This window comes from Psittacula echo, assembly GCF_963264785.1.
Source record: "Psittacula echo genome assembly, chromosome: 6".
NCBI lineage: Eukaryota > Metazoa > Chordata > Aves > Psittaciformes > Psittacidae > Psittacula > Psittacula echo.
This window is the reverse complement of record NC_137743.1, coordinates 50,036,502-50,058,399: the sequence shown is the minus strand read 5'-3', so window position 1 is coordinate 50,058,399 and position 21,898 is coordinate 50,036,502. Positions and strand designations below refer to the sequence as shown.

At 40.3% G+C, this 21,898-nt stretch overlaps 1 protein-coding gene across 2 annotated transcripts in view; it reads right to left on the bottom strand.

Moving 5' to 3' along the window:
• Positions 1-21,898, bottom strand: part of ANK3 (ankyrin 3) — a gene marked incomplete at both ends in the record, with an annotated part of 206,550 nt that overhangs the window by 141,451 nt on the left and 43,201 nt on the right. For both annotated transcript variants that reach the window (XM_080621696.1, XM_080621697.1), the window contains 3 exons: positions 1,349-1,447; positions 1,834-1,932; positions 2,409-2,510. In XM_080621696.1, the coding sequence (XP_080477822.1) occupies positions 1,349-1,447; positions 1,834-1,932; positions 2,409-2,510 (300 nt within the window). The remainder of the gene's footprint in view (positions 1-1,348; positions 1,448-1,833; positions 1,933-2,408; positions 2,511-21,898) is intronic.

Sequence of the window (21,898 nt, the reverse complement as noted above, 5' to 3'; positions counted from 1 at the left end):
GAAATTCACATTACAAGCAACTCACATCCTTGAAATAGAGTGTATTAAACATTTTGTTCATACTATTTGAGAGCAATTAAAAAAACCTATTTCTTTAAAATGTAAATTTTTAAATTTCCCTTTTTTAACAAACATTTTCTATCATGCCCATATCTGTATAATACAGAAGAATGGCAATACTGGGCCAGATGAGAAGACCATCTCATAATCTGATCCTTTCTGTGACACTGCCTGCCAGCCAGCCCCTGAGCAGGGAGAACAGGAATGGGGTAGGTATGAAGGACATCTCCCATGGCACAGCCACCTACCTGGCTTTCAGCATTCTGTGGTGTATGCATTTAATTAATCAGAGTTTTTCCCTGTTTCATTTTACTGCTTTGCTCTTAAATCCAGATGTATTCCCTTATTTCAAATTCTCTGTAATTGACCTAAATACTCATTCAAAGGACTTGACCAAATTTAATAGCTCTGCATATACTTGTAGCACAGTACCTCCTTGTAGAAGGAAAGAGGATGAGCTTCATTAAGCCTGAGACGCTGAATTATGTGAAACAGTATCCCCTTCATTTGAAAAAGTTCTTTCCCACTCTCCTGTTCTATCAGTTGTCTCTTCTGATTCTGTAACAATTAGCAGCTCCTAGGACACTGGGGGTAGATCTAAGGCTCAAGGTTACATGCTTAGCTGTGCTGTCTGTTACACAACCACATCCAGTATCTTGCAATCACTTCTGGATGTGCCTCCACATTCTTCATCGCCTAAATTGTGCCTCTCTGTGGCTTCTGGCCAACTTAAAACATATTTACTCTGTTGATGAATGAAGTGGGCAACTCAGTTAATCTCAGCTGATGGTTAACGTTGTATTTGGGAAAAGATCCAAACACAACCTGGGATTTTACTGCACTGTCATGCCTATGAGGAAAGACAAGACTTGATATGTCCACGATGCCTCTTGGTACCCTCTGACCTCAAGGCAAACAGTAGGGCAGAAGTGGGACAGCTGGAAGCATTTAAAGTTTTAATCACATGTTGAGTTACAAGGTGAGAATTAACATTACATTCGCTAAAATGCTGGCTTCAGTAGTAAAATGGCAGCTGTGTGTTTAAACTTCGTCTTTGCACCTGTTGTCAGCTACCTATGTGTGTGGAACAACCAAGAAAGAATGTTTCTTAATATGTTCAAGGGATTACATTCATTTTACTGACTCCATCAAACCCTGTTTTCAAAAGCCAGCATTAACATAATGAGATCTACAAAATATACTTACTAACATTATAGTTTATAAGGGAAGAATGTTTTTAATGTCAGCAAAGTTTCTGATAGTACCAAACAGAGAAATATTGCTCTACCTGAGACTGTGCATTGACGTTGGCCCGATTTGTAACCAAGACTTTGACTACTTCTGCTTGTCCTGCGAGGGATGCTATGTGCAATGCTGTGTTTCCTTTCTGAAATGAGAGACAGTGATATTTGAAAAGAGTACAAAACCTGAGCCTGAATACATGACAATACTATCAAGAACACATTCCACTTTAAAACATAAGATTTCTAGCAATAAAAAATACTCTTACTGGATACTTCTAATGAGTAAGTTGCTCTAGAAGACATGGACAGAAACAAAGAGGAATTTTCAATTTGTTAAGTAAATCTCATCCCTTGTAATGTGTGACATTTACTATAATCTAAAAAGTCTCTATTAGATAATAGAAGACTACTCCACCAGTGGAAAATAGGCAATTACTGCTGCAGCACTGTCTGCTGCAATCAGTTGTCCGACACCTTGTGCCCATGCCATCACTGTGAACAAGAGAACAATTAGATAGGCCTGACTGACCTTTGTTGCTGCATCAACACTGGCACCTCGCTGTATCAGTTCAGAGACAACTTCTACGTGTCCTTCTTTGGAAGCGAGATGGAGAGCATTCAATCCATTCTGATTTAAAAAGATGGAAAAAAGGAAAGCAATGGGAAAGATTGCCAAAGGTTTTTCCAGCATAGCAAACATATCAAAAGACAATTTATTATATCTCAGTGAGAGGACTGCTTCTAAAAATTACTCTTATATAAACTTTACAAGAACTGTATTATAGGTAAAGAGTATGAATTAAGACAGGATATAAGCCAGACACCCACTAGCTCTGGGGTCTCAAGTTCGGTGTGTAGTCCCACGATCTGATGTAATACAAATGGAATTAAAGCTAACATTAAATAGCACAATATCGTGAAATTGTGTCTTGGTAAAGGGTAAAAAAAAAAATAAATAAGCATTTCTACTAGATAAATATGACTCATCAAAAACCACAAAAGTTATCATCATTGATATGAGATGCAAATATAAAGAGAGATTAGAGAAGTAGTGAGAAAGGTATTTATTCAGCAAAAGCAAATCTGATCAAAATATTCTTTAACCTGATTTGAAATGTTGATGTCCACCCCATTTTTTAAGTAGTCGAGCGCCTTTTCCAAGTTGCCAGCTCGAGCAGCTCTCAGGTAACTTGCATTTGCATCAGACTGAAACAAAAAAAGAAAAAGTCCCATTAGAAATTACAGCACAGTATAAAAATATAATCCCTTGGCAAAGTTACTAATGATACGACATATTGTACGTACATTTAACCAAGCATGAAAGGATCCCAAACTGTGTTATCAAATACGAGTCAAATTTTGCCCTCCCTCATGTGTAAATAGGCTGTCCGCCTGACTAGGAAGCACAAGATTTGACTTCATACATAAACATGAACATGCACTGTCAAACATGCAAGGCTAGCAGATGGATACATCTGGTACCCAGCATGGAAGACAAACATGGTGAAGCTTGGGATACAGCTCCATGGAAACTACTCTGCTTTTTCCAAAAGTGCCACACCACCTTTAATGTCCAACCTGAACAGACTGGACCAGTACCGTGAGATCTCACATGACAGATTTTAAAAAATCCAAAATACTCAACACTGAAGGACTGGACTGTCTGAATAAAAAAAAAAAAACAACCCAAACCCATGGTTTTACAACTTAAGGCATTTTACAATCTAATGTCTGATTACATTTTGATTTGTCTCCATCCTCCCTTATTTTATGGCTTGTCTTATTTACAATACTGTCCACATTTGGTGAAGTAGCCAAAACTTCCCCATTATCCAAACTGCATTTTTTTCCTCAGATCTTCCTTTAAAGATAGCTGTGCGAATTTCCTCTATGATGACTTCAGCTTGAACATGAGGATGGCAGAAAAGATGGTCAAGTCATGAAAGAATCACTGAAAGTAATTCCTGTCCCCAGAGGGTTTTAACAAGAAGTTACACAAATATCCACCAAGGACAGTTTAGATAGTGCTGATCCTGCCTTGGAGCAAGTAGAATGAACTGGATTAGCTTTCAAGAGGGACAAATGGTGTAATCTTTGATTTTATCTGTGCCATGGCTTTCCTTGGCATCTTGGGCAGTCAACACTTTTTAATTTTTGTGACCTCTTCTCCTCTGGTATAACAGGAATTGTCTTTTTTTTTTTTTTTTCTCCCCTCACAGCATCATTTCATCACAGGCTTACATCACCACAACCTTAAGTGCTTTATGATCTTTTAAGGTTCTAAAAGAGTGCAACAGATTACTTTCAGAGAAAAAATTAAAGGCAGTAACTGCTGAGAGAAAATCAAAACACCCTGGCACCAAGAGGTTATCCAGTAACTTTTGTTACTGGATAAGTAACTGAGTGCGTAAATACTATTTATTTTTCCATTTCTCATTTTCTGGATATTCTATAGACTTCTCTTCTGTCAATGCAGCCACTTCAGTGCATGTTCTTTTCAAGCACTACTTCAAGACCATCTGAAGTCACTTTCATGTGCAGGATGAAGCAATCTGGGAGCATAATGACAGCAAAATGGTAAGTAGGTGCGAAGTCTGCTTTCTTCTTTGCACCAGTACAAGCTACAAGGCTATTTTACTAGTGTTTTCACTACAATAAGCGGTCTCTTCGAAGGAGAGAACCATTACTTATGGACTCTTCATTTTCTCTTGAGTTTTGCACACATGGCATTCCACCTTGCAGTGATAAATTACTGGCTTCCGACCTTCCCTGTTCTTAATGATTATTTTCCAAGCACGCTACACTGATCATTACAAATCAACTTCTGCAATATGCTTCCAGCAAAACAGCCCCCAGATACCAATGTTTTATTAGGCTTTATCAGAAACAAGGTGCTGCTACAAACTACATGATCAGAACCGTATAGACTATAGAGAAGAACAGCTGCCTTGAGAGGTGCAGCAAAACACTTTCATGTGGAAGATCATCTGAACTGTGCATTGCAGATCATTACAGCAGACAGGTCATATTGTCAGTGCTTAGCAACAGCAGCCACTGGGGTAAAAACCAGGTCAGCATTTTATCAGCATTACTAAAGGTATGAGGGAGGACTTAATAGACCGGGAGCCTTTTTTGTCACAGTGTAATGGCATGTCTGTTCGGCACAGTCAGCAGGTGGACGATAAATAACATCAGCTGTTTACAGCTGCATCTAGGTGGGGAAGGGATGCACCAGAGAAGCTTGCTATGGAAAATCAGTTCCTGCCGGTCACATTAGTGCACACCACACAAGAAACATTGCCCATACTCAGAAACGCTTAAACCTATTTAATCAAAAAAAATGCGGAGGGGGCAGGGAGAGGGAAGGCAGACTGGGTGATAAATAGCTGATATTCACATTAATAGCTAACTGCTGTGTCACTGTGGGGGGGAGCAATGCCTGTGTCTTTTCAGGGCTTCTCTTGGAAGCACTACCTTGCTAATGGGATGAAGGACAAAGGTCAGGTCATGCTTCCAGCCTGGGTATGTACAAAACTGTTTCATATCAAGCTAGCTCTGGTGCTGCTAAGTGATGCACAAATCTATTCCTGAAATCCTTCAAGCAACCGGCATGCCCTCCTTTGCCAGCCACCACTCAAAACTCACTCCTGCTGCTCAAACTGTCCAAAAACTTCAGTAATAGCAGCAGCCAGGTTGTCTCCTAAGTGGTGGGGTTGGTGGGGTACTGGGCACAGTGCCCTACTCACCCATCAGCCTGGTCTCTAACCGCTTAGACAGGGACAGGCCTCCAGCATGAGGGGCCCTGTACTGAAAAAGCAGTGCCAGCATGTGCAGGCACTACAATAATAACTAGGAAGCACCCAGAGAAGCTGCCATTTAACGGCACATCAGGAATAACACAAAATCTCCCACACTTCAGCTGATCTGAGCTGGCACTTCCAGTTTCCACGTTACTGGTTTCCAACTACTTGAACATGATGTGAGCTAGTGTATGAAACTGCAGGAGTTGCCTTATTAGCCAGTGAGTAACACATCCCTGTGCACTGAGAAAGGGGAAGCTTTTTTTTCTCACCTTGCCTAAAGCTCCCAAGCCCTCACACAGAGTTATCTTACCTCAGGCTGGTTAACTCACCCCTTATATGCCACCGTGCACAACCATTTTGAGATTTGCACAGAATGATAACAGACTGAGGTTGTACAATTGTGCAAAAAAGTTCAGTGGGCCTTCTGGGATTCTCCCCCTCCCTTACTGTCTCTGACATAAGCAGAAACAAGCCATACATTAGAAAGAAAAGAGAGCCAACATCTTTGCAAACCAGAAGCAATTCCATCATTACCAGCTTCCACTTCACCTATAACTAAAGCATTACTTTAGGCCTGCTCAAATAGAGAATAGACTTTCAAGCTTTCTCTACCTTGCAAAATGCCTTGAATTCGCTAATTTTTAAGACATTCCACTTCCAAAACCAGAAAAAACAACAAATGTTACCCGACTTTTATAAAAGCTAACTGTAGGGGTCAGCAAAAATTCCACATTTATGAACCTAAAATTTTCTGTATTTTACATTTCTATTTATATTTTTGGCCTTTTTTTTTTTTTAAGACCACATTAGAGTAGAAAAAAATGACATTTCCAGTTGGCACTGTTTTGTTGAAAAGAAAGCCTCTTGAAGTCCCTGACAGAGCCTGCAATTGCCCCTGTATTGCACAGACAGGAGCAGCATCAGAGCCTAGGTTGAAATCACTGAAGGATTTGAAAGATCAAACAAGCGTACCAATAATGCTAATAATTAATCTGGATTGCCATCATGCCTGGGAGCCCATGTCAAAGACCAATCAAGGACCTGCTATAGTAAAAGCATTAAAAACACAGTAGAGTAAAAAGGGATTTTAGGCTTCCAGCTATCACTCAGGACACCCACACAGGTAAGTGCTCCCTCAGTGGGTAACTGTTCTCCAGATATACCCACTTCTACCTTCCACACTAGCTTGTGTCTGAAACCCCCCCCCACAGACAGCATGTCTACAGGCCATTTCCTTAACAGACCTAATAAAAATTTTCTCTATTGGAGAAATTACTATTGGTAATTCCTTAAATCTCAATATTCCTGATAGAGACATTATGTATGTTATCCATGTATTCAGATCCCTTTGTTTCTTTTTCTGGAGGTAATCAATCTCAACATGAAATTAAGATGAAAACTGGCTTTTGATTCTTCACTGTCTTGACAAATATCAAGAGAACAGCAGAGGCAGGGGACATACATCAAAGCACCCTGAATCTCAGATGTTCTTGAAGTCAGTCACAAGGACTGCAGCCCTTCCTGTGCATTTGCACAGAGTCCCTGTTGTCAGGCTGTATGCCTGAAGCCTTCCCCTGCTCCTTCGTGGGTTTCCTGGGGATGCTACCTTTTCAATCTCTATGTCTAGATGCAAATTAAAAATCAAGATTCTTGCAAGTATCTTAACTCTTGGAGAGACAGACCTCAGATCCTGTGCATAGCATTTAGTTCTGGAATGGCTATTCAGACAATATTTAACAAACAATAGACGTATGAGAGTACTAGTACTATTTCTAGTTTTAAGAAATGTGTAAATAAAGATGATTGACTAATGAATGCAGTTTTTATGCAATGTGTATTCCTTTTAATTTATATGTTTCCCTTTAATGTACCACACTATAAAAATAGAGTTAATGTACAGCAGGCTGATGAGCTTGTAGACTGTGGGCTGCCTTCAGCCCACAACAGGTTTTCCAGTCTGGAGCTCATTTCAACAGCCTTCATCCTAGAGACGTCTCTGGAAAGAGCTGAGGCTGACTAAGCCATGTTGGTAGCAGTATTTTGTTTCCTAACTCTTCTTTACCCTAAGGTCTTTTAGTCTGACAGATGATGGATGGCAGAGCCTGTGACATGCAGGGGTAAGACCCAAGAACCATTTCCCTATTTTGAGGAAAAGCTACATGAGTTAAAAATATTCCTATTACAGAAAAGATTAACTCCTAAGTCACTTGGATATTATCTTAAGCCTCCATTTTAAGACAGAAAATGCTGATGCCAATTTATGCTAGCAAATATGGATTCACCCCCATTTTCTCCAAGTGCTCCCAGAGAAGTAAGAGACTATTAAGCAGAAAAAAAGGCAAAAACTACTAGGAAATTTGCACTGACTGTCAACCCAGTGTCTGGCCTGGCTTTTGCATGTGACTAGAGAGGCTCCTTTCAGAAAACAGAGAATATGTATAATTTAGTGAACCCCTAAATGTGCAAAGCTATTATTTCCAATGTGCACAAGCTCCCTCCCATACTGATGGTATTTTTATTATGTTCATCTCTCTCTCTTTTGTGTTTTGCTTACAGTTGCCTCTTTTTCAGATTAAAAATCCAGTCTTTTTTGACATTGGGAGCAGGGTTTTGTTTTTCACTCCATCTTTAACAGTAGCTGTTGTGAAGGGAAACCCCCAGCAGATTCCCATTGTGCCAGAGCAGGATGCATTCTGGCTTGAGTCCCAACAAAAAGATGCTAATCATGCCTAACATTTGTTGTGGGGGGAAGCAATGACCTCATTTTAAGGATGAACTTATGTTACTTCCATTTGGAAATGTGCTCAACAAAACTAGTCTTGAGGCAGCATGAGATGATCTGAGGAACCAGATGATAACATTTTTGTTTGTTTTCATAAGGGTGAGCTTACTGAAATTTATGGCTTTTTTTTTTTTTTTTTTTGCAGTCAGTCTCAACTCAGATGGGCACTAAGCACTACATGGCAAATTGGAGGTCCTTGGCATTACTTAGATTTTGCTCCTATGTTAATTTAGAATTGTCCTCCAACTCATGCTCACTTGGTAAGGGATGAAATTTTATTTCAAATAAACTATACTGGCCACTCAACAGCAGTGTTTGAATCATGTGAAATAAACCAGCTATATAATTTTCTCAGAGACACTCTTTATCTGAGACTCTAAGTGGCTGTATCATTTGTATCTCCTCACTACCTCATAACTAAACCTGTATTAAAAAAAATACACTTGTATCTTCCTTATTAGAAAGGAGATTGGTTGCACTGGATGAGAAGGTGATCTTTGTGCAAACAACTACAGCTGTACTCACACTTTACATACCATATTACCATTCGTGTTTTCTTCTGGTAAGAATGTGACAGCCTGGGGCCAACTGCGTCTGCAGTTCTGCTGTTAATTATTCTTCAGAGAGATGCTTTTGGGATCACAGCCCTAAACACAACCACAGGGCAACAGGAAAAGCTTCATTCCAACTGCCTGACAATTCAAAGGAAACATCCTTCAGCTAGAAAAGGCCAGCTATTTTGAATATAATTGCAGAAGGAGAAATTATTTAATCATTCATCGAAAACATACAAAAAAAATCCCTCTAATTGTTTGCCCTATCATGCAACTTAATTATCAACTTTCTTTGATCATGGTATTGTAGTGTGCATGATAAAGTAGCCAAAAAATATTATATTGTTTGTAATGTCCTCATAACTGGCCATATTCCAACTATGTAACTATGATATATTTTCCAAAAGTTAAAAAATACACTGGTTTAAGGCTGTGTGAAACCCCTCTTCTTTGTTACACCAGTGGGGACTAAATCAACATGTATTTCTGAAAAAATTGCATGTGAATCTATAATCAACTGTATTTGCAACAACTGAGGCTCTATCCCTCTACAGCAGTCAATCTTAACGTGCTTGTAGAGAAAATAGAATGTTTCCTGAAAATCACACATTTAGGCAATTCAAAACAGAGCAGAAAACACATTTTAGATTCAGCTCCTTCTTTCTGGAGATCCTTGATCAAACTAGGAAAACACCCAAGCAAATAAGACTCTTTCCTTGCTAGACCACAAGACAATGTAAGCCTCTCATTTGCAGCTTTAGTATATACCATTTTTGAGATCACCCACATCACTCTCTGTTACAGTCTGCCTTGGCAAAATGCTGAATCTGCACTCTCAGTTACCACTGAAAATGAGCCACCTCTGGAGTGGAAGTGAAAGCTGGTTGCAGTGGAAGATGGTTGAAAAGGACCCAGAGCCTGAGATGTTAAGGCTGGTACATCCAAGAACATTTCACAGCTTCCAGTACAAGAGGTGTTTATCACTGCCTTTAACAGCACCAAGAGGTCTAGAGTGAGCTGTTTGCTTGCAATAGTAAACATCTGCTGAGAAGCTCTGATGCAGCTTTCTTACTGTATTAGTTGCTTAGATTTTACACATTCAGTCTTCTTTAGCAGATTATAAATCTAAACCCTGTGACTTACAATACAACTAATCTGGCCTTTAGTGTTTTTAAATGCCTGAATAACTGTTCCCTAAGAAAGCTCAAGCATGACATATAAATAAAAAATAGCTGTTATTCTTTTGATTTTCTACAAAGAGCAAAGGAGGTTGTGCTTTCCAAAGCATAAAAAAGACACAGAGTTAGATGGGAAACCCTTGCTTAACAGCCACATGTAACATGTATAACATATTGAACATAATATCCGCGTAGAAAATGCCCCTAAAGCTGTTATTTCCATGTTATTTACTTATCACCACAGATATCCCATAAATACAGAACGATTTAACTTCAATTCTAACAAAATTAACATCTGACAACCCAACAGAATACACCAGAAGTGAGGGCACACCCATCCCATAGGAACTATGTTCAGACAGGAGGTGCGGGTCTACACTACACACTACTTTCAATACTCTTTGCCTGTTCGCACAGATGAAGTTTTGAGATTTTGAAACACAAGTTTGATGTGTCAGCTTCACCTGAAGAATTTATGAAAACAATTACTAGTATGAATGTGTTAAATTAATAACACCAAAACCAAGATTCTAATTTTCCAGGACTAAAAAATCAATGTACATCTGCACAACACACACAGTGTTTCTAAGTATATGTGAACAACCATAGAATCATAGAACCAATGAGATTGGAAAAGACCTTTAAGATGAACCCAAAACCTACTTTCTTTTAATAGGAAAATAAGATTCCTTTAATTTTAACTTCTCAGCTATCAGACTGCCCTGTATGAAAAGACAAACTTGAATGACAAGGTAAATTGGGACATACTGTTCAAGATCCCAAATCCAATAAAATCACTTGTTTCACCACTGAAATACTGTACTTAACTAGAAGACCACAATCATACAAAGAACCAAGCCCTTTATGACCAACTCACATAAAAAGGGACCCATAAGGAAAATGGGGAGAGACCCAAGGCGTGTTGAAATAGTATGAGGAGTAACGGTTTCAAACTAAAGGAGGGGAGATTAAGGCTGGATGTGAAGAAAAATTTTTTTACAGTGAGGGTGGTAAAATACTGGAGGAGGTTGCCCAGAGAGGTGGTGGACGCACCGTCCCTGGACACATTCAAGGCCAGGCTGCATGCGGTTCTAGGCAAACCGATCTAGTTCAAGATATCCCTGCTCATTGCAGGAGAGTTGGACTGGATGACTTCTGAAGGTCCCTTCCAACCCAAACTATTCTATGATTCTATGATAACCAATGAGAAGGATCCAACACAGTTGAAGGCAAAAGATTTGAGCATCTAAAATTCAAAAATCATTCTTCAGGCTGACAGACTCAACTAGAAGTTTATTTCAAACTCTGAGAAGAAACTTTAGAGCCTCTAATGACTCATCTCCCACTCTAAAGTTTTCTTATCATACACTTACAAGTGAAAAATAAATCACTGGCTTTCACAACTGCTACCACAGTCACAAATAGCTAGAGAAGGGCTGGATGTGCTTCGAGGGTTTCTTCTTCTGTTTACTTTCACCTGAAGATACTAACTTTTATATGTCAAGCTAGATGAGATGCCATTGATCTCTTCCCTGCTATTTTTCCCTCAGAAACTGACTACCCAGTAAGTATGGAAATAATTTCAGAGTATCTCAGACTCACATTTAAAGCCATTTCCATGCTAAAGTCACATTCTTCAGATAACTGTATAAATTATATCAGTCGGTCCACCTTCTGTTCTCTGCGTGCATCTGATTTTAGAATCAGGGTCCAGAAAGGAGAGGAAAAAAAATTAGCAGCCCTCTTCAAAGCAGTTTTTAAAGTGTATTTATCTGTCTATAATTGAAGATGGGGAAAAATAGTATAAACCTAAATCAGATAATGTTGTTGATCTTACGGAAAGAAATCTTTTTCACTCAAATGAGCTGAATCAGATGTGATGAAGTGGAAGTTACTGATAATAACATGGAGCAAACTGCACGTAAGTCAAGAGTAATAAACAAATATTCCCTAAAATTACTATAGTAAACAAGCTATACAAACTATAGACAAACTACATAACCTCTTCTGTAGCTAGACAACATATTGAGAGCTTTCACTACAGTGATTTCAGAAGTTTCCTAATGTCTTTTTCTGCCTTTCCAATTCATTCCTATTTTTTAATGCAACCCCCATTCAAAACCAAAATAATTCTGCCTTAGAAGCTTAAACATCATTAAATTGAAAGATTGACTATAACCAGTCAAGCCATTTCTGAGGCAGCAAAAATACATGCAGAAACACACCTGTTTACACTGCAAGTATTGCAAATCCCACACACAATTAAAGTTTACACTTCTGTAGGCTTAAGAGGCACTTGAATAGCCAGTTTTAAGGTTACCTACTAGAGTTTTAATTTTTATTGACACACTATTCAGGATTCTTACAGGAATTGCAAACCTTTATCAATTTATAAGTGCCATAGGTTTCCATAGCAGGGATTATGACCTCTGTCAGAAGCAAAGGAAGAGGAAGGTTCCTCTTCCAATTTACACACACCTGAATACTCTGTTGAGTATTCAGTACAGTATGGAGTACTCAATGAGTATTGAGTACAGTCTTTGTCTGCAAAAGCCTATGTGGCTCATGTGACAAATAACAGAACCTGAAGGGTCAGTGGAAATTATCTAAAGAGGTTTTAAGAGAACTCCTAAGCAAGATTTGCAACACAGGCATAAACCTGTGAACAGCCAATTGTGCAGGGCTGGTTAGAGGCATCACACAAGCTTTGTCATAGCAGTTTACCTTAGGACAGCTTGTAACATTAACAGAACAATCTGTCCTGACACCTCTTTGTTTATCTGCTGTGAAATATATATGCCCTGGTGCAAAAAGAAAGAATTGACAGAACCAATAAACCAAAGGATTCAAACACCAACCTAGAACCAAAGACTGTCTGAGGTAGTTTTGGTTGTTCAGGAGAAGAAAAAGACAACCCAAGAAGCACTTCCCAAACTCACGAGGGCAATTTCACACAACAGAGCAAACAGTTCTCAAATGCAGGAGCTGAGCAATCTGCTAGGAGACAATTTTAATCTTGGACTGGAGGTGCACAAGACCTCTTGGAGAATAACATCAGTGAATACTCTGGATTGTGTTGTCTTGACCATGTTTTTCTACAGGAGCTGAATTTCCCTGCTGACCATAACCTGCTGTGTATTGTTTTCCGTTTGATTCTGCTGTCATGGATATGACCCAGTAACTCCAGATCCATTCTGTAATCCTCCACATTTCTATAAACTAAAAATGTTCTTAAAACTAGATGTGTTGGGGGAGGGGGGCATCATTCCATCCCAACACACCCAATCAGTTGCCAGCACCTATAATAAATGCTCAGAGCAATGTAGAGATATTCCAGCCGCTCCAGCCAATGAGCCGGCTTCATCTGGAGCTCGGCTCAGATGCTTCTATACAAACGCCCATAGCATGGAGAACAAACAAGAGGAATTAGAGATATGTGCACGTCTACAGGGGTATGATATAGTAGGCATCACAGAAACATGGTGGGATGGCTCCTGTAACTGGAGTGTTGGAATGGAAGGTTACAGGCTCTATAGAAAAGATAGGCCTGGCAGGCGGGGAGGGGGAGTTGCTATTTATGTTAGGGATAGGCTGGAGAGTATGGAACTCTGTCTGGGGACAGGTGAGCAGTCAACAAAGAGCTTGTGGGTCAGGGTTAAAGGGAGAACAGTGATGGGAGACATTACTGTGGGGATCTGTTACAGACCACCTGATCAAGAGGACTTCGTGGATGAAGCACTCTACAGACAGATAGGAAAAGCCTCACGCTCGCAGGCCCTTGTTCTCATGAGGGACTTCAACCACCCTGACATCTGTTGGAGCCACAGTACGGCCCAGCACAAGCAATTCAGGATGTTACTCGATTGTGTGGAAGACAACTTCCTTCTGCAAGTAATAGAGGAGCCGACAAGGAGAGGTGCCATGCTTGACCTTGTGCTCACCAATAGGGAAGGGCTGGTTGGAAATGTGACGCTCCAGGGCAGCCTTGGATGAAGCGATCATGAGATGGTCGAATTTGAGATCCTCAGGACAGTGAGAAGAGCGTGCAGCAAGCTCACTGCCCTGGACTTCAAGAGAGCAGACTTTGGCCTCTTCAGGAACCTGCTTAGTAAGGTTCCATGGGATACAGCCCTAGAGGGCAGGGGGGCCTAAGACTGTTGGTTGATATTCAAGGATCACCTGCTACAAGCTCAGGAGTGTTGCATCCCAACTAGAAGGAAGTGCAGCAGGAGGGCCAGGAGACCTCCTTGGATGGATAAGGAGCTGCTGAGGAAAATTCAAAGGAAAAAAGAGGCTTATAAAAGGTGGAAGCAAGGACAGGCGGCCTGGGAAGAATACAGGGATGTTGTCTGGGAAGCTAGGGACCAGGTTAGGAAAGCTAATGCCCACTTAGAATTAAACTTGGCTAGGGATGTTAAAGATAACAGCAAGGGATTCTATAGGTACATTGCAAATAAAAACCAGACTAGGGACAATGTGAGCCCCCTCTGGAAGCTATCGGGAGAACTGGCTAACCTGGATTTGGAGAAGGCTGAGGTTCTTAATGACTTCTTTGCCTTTGTCTTCACTGGCAAATGCCCTGACCACACCACCCACGTCTTGGAAGGCAGATGCAGGGACTGTAAGAATGAAGACCTTAGGCCCACTGTAGGAGAGGATTTGGTTCGAGACCATCTTAAGAACCTGAACGTGTACAAGTCCATGGGACCTTATGAAATCCATCCATGGGTCCTGAAGGAGCTGGCGAATGAAGTTGCTAAGCCACTGGCCATCATATTTGAAAAATCATGGCAGTCAGGTGAAGTTCCTGACAACTGGAAAAAGGGAAATATAACTCCCATTTTCAAGAAGGGGAAAATGGATGACCCAGGAAACTACAGACCAGTCAGTCTCACCTCTGTGCCTGGCAAAATCTTGGAGCAGTTTCTCCTGGAAGGCATGCTAAGGCACATGAAAAACAAGGAGGTGGTTGGTGACAGCCAGCATGGCTTCACTAAAGGGAAATCCTGCCTGACCAATTTGGTGGCCTTCTATGATGGGGCTACGGAACTGATGGACAGGGGCAGAGCAGTTGATGTCATCTACCTGGACTTGTGCAAAGCGTTCGACAGTGTCCCACATGACATCCGTATCTCTAAATTGGAGAGACATCAATTTGATAGGTGGACCACTCGGTGGATAAAGAACTGGCTGGATGGCCGCACACAAAGAGTTGTGGTCAATGGCTCAATATCCAGCTGGAGACCAGTAACAAGTGGTGTCCCTCAGGGATCGGTGTTGGGACCGGTCTTGTTCAACATCTTTGTCAGTGACATGGACAGTGGGATTGAGTGCGCCCTCAGCAAGTTTGCCCATGACACCAAGCTGTGCGGTTCGCTTGATAAGCTGGAGGGAAGGGATGCCATCCAGAGGGGCCTCGACACGATCATGAGGTGGGCTGATGCCAACCTTATGAAGTTTAACCATGCCAAGTGCAAGGTCCTACACCTAGGTCAGAGCAATCCCAGGCACAGCTACAGATTGGGCAGAGAAGAGATTCAGAGCAGCCCTGCAGAGAAGGACTTAGGGGTGTTGGTCGATGAGAAAATGAACATGAGCCAGCTTCAGTGTGCGCTCACAGCCCAGAAAGCCAATTGCATCCTGGGCTGCATCAAGAGGAGCGTGACCAGCAGGTCAAAGGAGCTGATCCTGCCCCTCTACTCTGCTCTCGTGAGACCTCACTTGGAGTATTGTGTGCAGTTCTGGTGTCCTCAACATAAAAAGGACATGGAACTGTTGGAACAAGTCCAGAGGAGGGCCACAAGGATGATCAGGGGACTGGAGCACCTCCTGTATGGAGACAGGCTGAGAAAGTTGGGGCTGTTCAGCCTGGAGAAGAGAAGGCTGTGTGGAGACCTCATAGCAGCCTTCCAGTATCTGAAGGGGGGCTACAAGGATGCTGGGGATGGACTCTTCATCAGGGACTGTAGTGACAGGATAAGGGCTAACGAGTTCAAACTTAAACAGGGGAAGTTTAGATTGGATATAAGGAAGAAATTCTTTACTGAGAGGGTGGTGAGGCACTGGAATGGGTTGCCCAAAGAAGTCGTGAATACTCCGTCCCTGCCAATGTTCAAGGCCAGGTTGGACAGAGCCTTGGGTGGCATGGTTTAGTATGAGGTGTCCCTGTCCATGGCAGGGGGGTTGGAACTAGATGATCTTAAGGTCCTTTCCAACCCTAACTATTCTATGATCCTATGACTCTATAAACCACAAAGGCAAGTCAGAGCTAATCAGAGCAGGTGTTACACACACATGGCTCTTTGTTAATATTAGAAACATTGAGGAAAGCTTGTCTTCTTTCTCCTAGACACGATGTCATCTTATGTGGGCAACAGCACTGTGCAGCCAGCACAGAGCAGTGGAGCTGGACACAGGAGAGCCACCAGCTTCCCCATTTCCCAGCGCTCCCTTTCTCCTCCTCCATCCTTATTATACAGTGACATTCATTGTTGCAAATTTGTACAATGGCATAGAAAGTTCTGTAATAGCATTTGTTGGGGCTGTCTGGATGAAATGTACTCAATGATGTACACAGCTAATGTAAATTTGTTTACAAGTGGTTTGCTCACTCCACATGCTCCAGGTTAGATTAGTTCAGATTCCAAAGGAAGAATTGCTTTTCCCTGCCCATGCACCAAAATCTGTGAGCAAAAACTACAAATCAGAGCCCTGCTATTGCTATCAATAATTTTAAATTAGAATCAAGTTCTGACTCTAAATACAAGATTCTGTTTTGAAACAAAAGGGGTCTAAACCACCACTGTGGTAAGACTAGGACCAGGACTTGCAGGTACAAACAGGATGACAACAGTAACAGTGAGAACAATCTTAGCTGTAGAGGTTCTTTAAGATTAACAGAGAGGGTAAAGAAAACACAACATAGCTCAGTTTTATTCTTAAAGTGAGAAAAAAAACATTACCAAGCATATAGATAAATAACTGCAAATCTGATGGTCCCATTTTCCCACGTTCACTTTTCAGTTACAGAACTGAACTACTATTTTTCTGGGTTTCAAAGCCACTGTGCACTACAGAGATGGAATTCTGTAACAGATGTGAACATCTCAGGGAGGACTTCTAATTTTTTGCCAAAAATAAAACCAGCAGAACTATTTAAATATTTTACTTCAGTACTTCACCTTAACCAGACTTCATAGTTTATTTTCATCTGAAAATTACCACTGTTTCTTAACATCAGAATGGAGCATGTTTGGAAAACAAATCATTGTTTAATAAAAAAAAATAAAATGATATTTCACTAATGAATTAAGACTTTCTAAACTGCGCTAAAAAACTTTACCTTTTAATTCTAATAAACACAGATTCAGTATTAGTTTTTAGAATAACCATTAAATCAAAGATCAGTTTATCACACACTTAGTGAAATACACTATGGCCAACAGTACTTCCTACCAGCCCCACAATAAATTCCCCTAGCTTTTGATGGTCCAATAAACCATTACTATACATCATTAGTTAAAGTATCACCTCTGAATAGCAAATTTACAGGTTTACTTCACCACACAGCGTAGTAAAGCTTGTTTCTCCCTTACATCTAAAGAATGCATGGCAATCTACAGGAGATTCAAATATGCATAGAACAAAACCAGAATTTACCATAAACAGCATTAGCAAGAAAATCTTACAAAACAAATACATACTCTACCCCTTCTCCATCGCTCCACTCCATTTCACAGCACTACACCTTCAATAAACAGTATATATACTAACAGAAAGATCAGTTTCTACGCAACTTCTAACAAACCCCTGTAAAGCAAGAGTAAATACCATTCTATTGCAACACAGCGGGGCAGAGCATACCACAGACCAGCACATTGCCAATGCCACAACTCCAGGGCAGTGAGATTTTCAGTTTGCTCTACTCTCCAAACTGTTGCACGCAGACTAGCAGGGCTGCATCAAGTTCTGTGTTACTGGGGCTCACATAAAGCGTCAGCAAAGATGTTTATCACCCTGAAGGTTGATCCTGTTGTGCTAAAAGAACCCAGGAGAGGGTAAATAATATTCTTAGGACTGAAAAAATAAGATTTTAATCAAGTGCCACAAAACGTCTGAATCTAACAAAACCTTCTACAAGAAACTGTCTCACAAAGAAACACCCCCAAATAAATGCTTTTATACTTCTGAAACAACTGCTGGAAATGAATTCATGAACACAGCAACACCAGAAAATAACCAGAGTTTCAAAATGGTTTTTAACAGGGAACAACAACCCAGTCCTGTATTGACAGTGAGTAAACAACAACATGCATGTTTAAAAGAACTCACTGCAGTATTTTTTCAGAGCACAAAGCTATTGCTGACATGGAAATTAGCTATGAAACTGCTGGGTCCTAGCATCTGTAATATCTGTAACTAAAAAAAAATACTGCCATTAACTGATGCTTCCACAAAGCTTGGCACTCAGCAATATTAAGAATATGATACCACACTTTCCTGGGAACCTGATATTTTAATTCTGTAGTAAAGCAGCCTGGAGAACAATTGGTTTAAATTTGTAGGTTTTAACTGCTATGAATAAATCAAGCTACTGAAGAACCTTAGAGCCTAGTTCACAGAGTACAAGGATGTAATTTCACAGCAGCTTACTCACTTGAGGAATTTTTAAATCACACAGGAAGCACCATGAAGGTCACTGGGACTATCCCTGAGAGTAAGAGTGATATGGGCCCCTCCTTTCAGGTCACTACTAGTATACTATGCTACAGCAGGTTCCTTTTAAAGTTTAATTGACCTATGGATTGTCAGCAGAAGAGGTATGTTATTTGATAAATACTCCTCAAAAGCATAGATTTCAACTAACTTTTTCCAAAGTATGCAAGATTCACTAAAACATTTCAATGAACAAAATTCTTATGCATATCTAGGTAGTTATGGTCCTGAGCCCAGAAAAAAACATTACAAAATGTTTCTGTAATTTTAATCAGTGTCTTCTATAGGGTATCCTGAACAGAATTCTGCTATTGGTAAGGACAGAGAATAAATAATTCCATTTATCCATGTTATCATTTGACTGTCACCTCAGCCTATACCATAATCAACCATCACAAAATACACCAAACAAGCCGAAACATACCTCTTCCTACATCCAGCTTTGTCTCATACATTCAAACACTTAAAATACTAATACAAGAAAGTTGATTTGCAGATTTCACTCTTATTTCAGTATCCACAAATGCTTACTTGTTCCGGAAAGTATTCTCCCTCTTCCACTGCCATTTTCTGTGGCCAGATACAAAACCTGATGACTCAATTAGTTAACACTTTGGACACTGCAACATTGCTAAAAATAACAGCCCCAGGAAGTGGTTGTCTTTTTTTTTTGCCAAGAAAAAAAAACAAAACAAAACAAAACTAAGCACAGTCACTTGTTAGACTTCCCTTGGCTATTTAAATAGCAAAGGACAAATGATTGTAAGACTATTAAGTTAGTAACAGAGTGTGTCCCAGGATTCCTGGCTCACTTACCATATTTGCTGCCTCCAATCATTCCCCGTGTATGAAATCATGATCTGTGGAATACCCAAAATAGCTGCAGCATCAGCTGATCAGAAAACCACTGCTGCTTGGAATCACTCATGAAACAAGCTTTTGTAATTCTGCTTATCAGCTCTTTCTAACGCAGACTACTTTGAACTATTTCTAAAGGCAGGCAACAATAACATCATTTTACACTCTGTGTGTTTTGAATACCACATATGCCTGCCTCCTACTCCATGGTAATTTTATATTTATTCAGACTTTCTGATGACTAATTATGATAGATTTGTGTCGTTGGTTCTAGAGGCTATTTTCCAGAACCGACAGGATGCTTTCTAAATACTTCAAGTTCCTAAACTTGAAAGACTGAAAGCAGTATCAAGAGCAAAATCATCTTGCTTCAGAGGGAAGCCCAGAGAGATATTCATGATTTCAGTAAAGCAGATCTCTTCCTTTTCAATGAAAGCTATCTCCAGCAGCAAGAATTTTCTTCATGATTCCCTATAGTTACTTACATTAGGAGTGGCTGTAAAGAATGTCCACCTTCTGAGAAAGGGAATATCGAAATTTCTTCAATGCACCACAAGCACGTGAACAGCATGCACTGCTCTTGCCTGTTTGTTACACATCTCACCTCACAAACATGAGCTATTCATGGATATTCACTGGTAGAGAACAGCAAAGGGTAACATGGGGAGGGGTGAAATAAAATCCAGGTCTAATATTTTTGTCAGACAAGATAAGCCAAATATCTCATTTGCCTATGAAAGGACATAATCTGTATTTAAAATATTATAAGTATAATTTGAATTTTTCACGAAACATTTCTCCATACTTGCATCTACTGGAGCTCAGCCACCAGGTAGTAGCTCCGTGCTTTTGGGTTCTAACGCAAAACTTGTTACTAATTATCTATGTAAAATCTTTCAGAAGTTGCAAAATTTGAGGTCCCAATGTATTACTAAACAAATAATGCAAGCTGTGTACTCAGGTGATCTCGCTTGAAATGTCTTCATACATGCCGCTGATGATATACTTTATTAACTGCTTCTGCACATTTTTGCTTATGGCATTATAGTATCGATGACTAAGAGCTACTTCTGCCACTGACTAAATACAGAGAAGCTTAACAGCTGTCTGCAGGGGTGGAAGAGCCTCCCACCTTGATTTAAAGACAAGATGATGACCAAGTCAGTGTAAATGAATTTACCTCATTGACATATCTCTACAGAGCTTCCTGTAGCAGAGATTTCAATCATCTGCACCACAGCTACCTTGGCCATGTTGTTATTGTACGCTGCTATAACAACAAATAGTACCCTAAAATATTAAATTTCTAAAGCTGGATTTTGATTTAACATTACTATTTGTTTTGAGGACCGAGAACTATAAGTTCAAAACAAGAAAAGGAAAATTCCCAGTTCTAGAAAGCCAAGATCACAAGGTTACTATCCCATGACTGAAGAGGGGTTAGCTCCGAATAAGAACCAGGTGCCTCAATACCTTTCTTCTGCTTTTGAAAAGGTGCTTGAGAACAAAAGAAAGGAAATACAATGATTTCTCTGATGGGATTCAAAGGAATTACATTAAATTTAAAACTTGCTGAATAGTTCTTTTTGTAGATAAAAGGATTGAATTGTAGATAAAAGGATTAATTGTGAGTTTTATGGAAACTCACAAGAGTCCATGCAGAAGACAAAGCCCATTGTGTGGTGGTGTCCCCACGCTGCTGGGTGCCCTTAACTGCAACCTCCTATCAGGGGGTAGTGACTGGTGACACAGAACTGGCAATTTAACAGCAATCCTAACACTGAATTACTACTTGTTTGAAAAGCAGGAACAACATGTTTAGAAACAAGGATTCAACACAAGGATTCAATACTCTCTGCGTGTGTCTCTCTCACTGGCAGGCTGTGCCCCTTGTTCCCAAGGTAGCCCAGGTTCTGTGGACAATGCCAACATGGTCTGGATGACAGCCTGCTTTCTCTCCAGGAGCTCCTCTGAGACTGCTCTCCCCTGTCCGCTGCCTGCTCATTTATTCTGCTAGAGCTTCTTTGTTTTTCCAGTTACTGGCTCTTGGCTTTTTGAGTTCACTTTAGCATGATGAGACCAATGGATGATCGACCCAGACCACTGCCTATTAACCTCCACAAAATTGTCTTGGTTTGGGTTGTGACATTCTTACAAGAGAAGTTATCCAATTCTCTCTCCGTTAACTTTAAAAAGAGCAACGAACAGAATTACAAAAGAAAAGCACTGAGAAAACTTAAAATCTACCAGCACCAGAAAGTCATCTTAGCACATTCACATTCAGCTCTGATTACTGAAAGCTCACATCATAAATCATAGTGACACTGTATTTCTTTTAACCTTGTGGATCAGTTTCATGATGATTTCTCGCATGCTATTAGCAAAGGGTAATAAAGGAAAGACTCAATACTAATGGCAAAACCAATTTGCTGTAGACTTTGTGTAATATTTGCAGAATATTTTGTTATTTTGTATCCTGAATCAGAATAGGCAAATTCCTTAGCTTGGGAAAGAGAAAGGGCCTTGGATACAATCACGTAATGAGTGAGTATGCAAGGGAGAAAAAAATAAATCTCAACAATCAATCTCCTCCACAATCGGGGGGGGGGGGGGGGAAACCCCAAAAATAAAAACAAATGGGAAAAAACCCCCAACCTTTACAATCCCATTAAAATGGCAGATTTGGTACAGATGGAAGATTCTT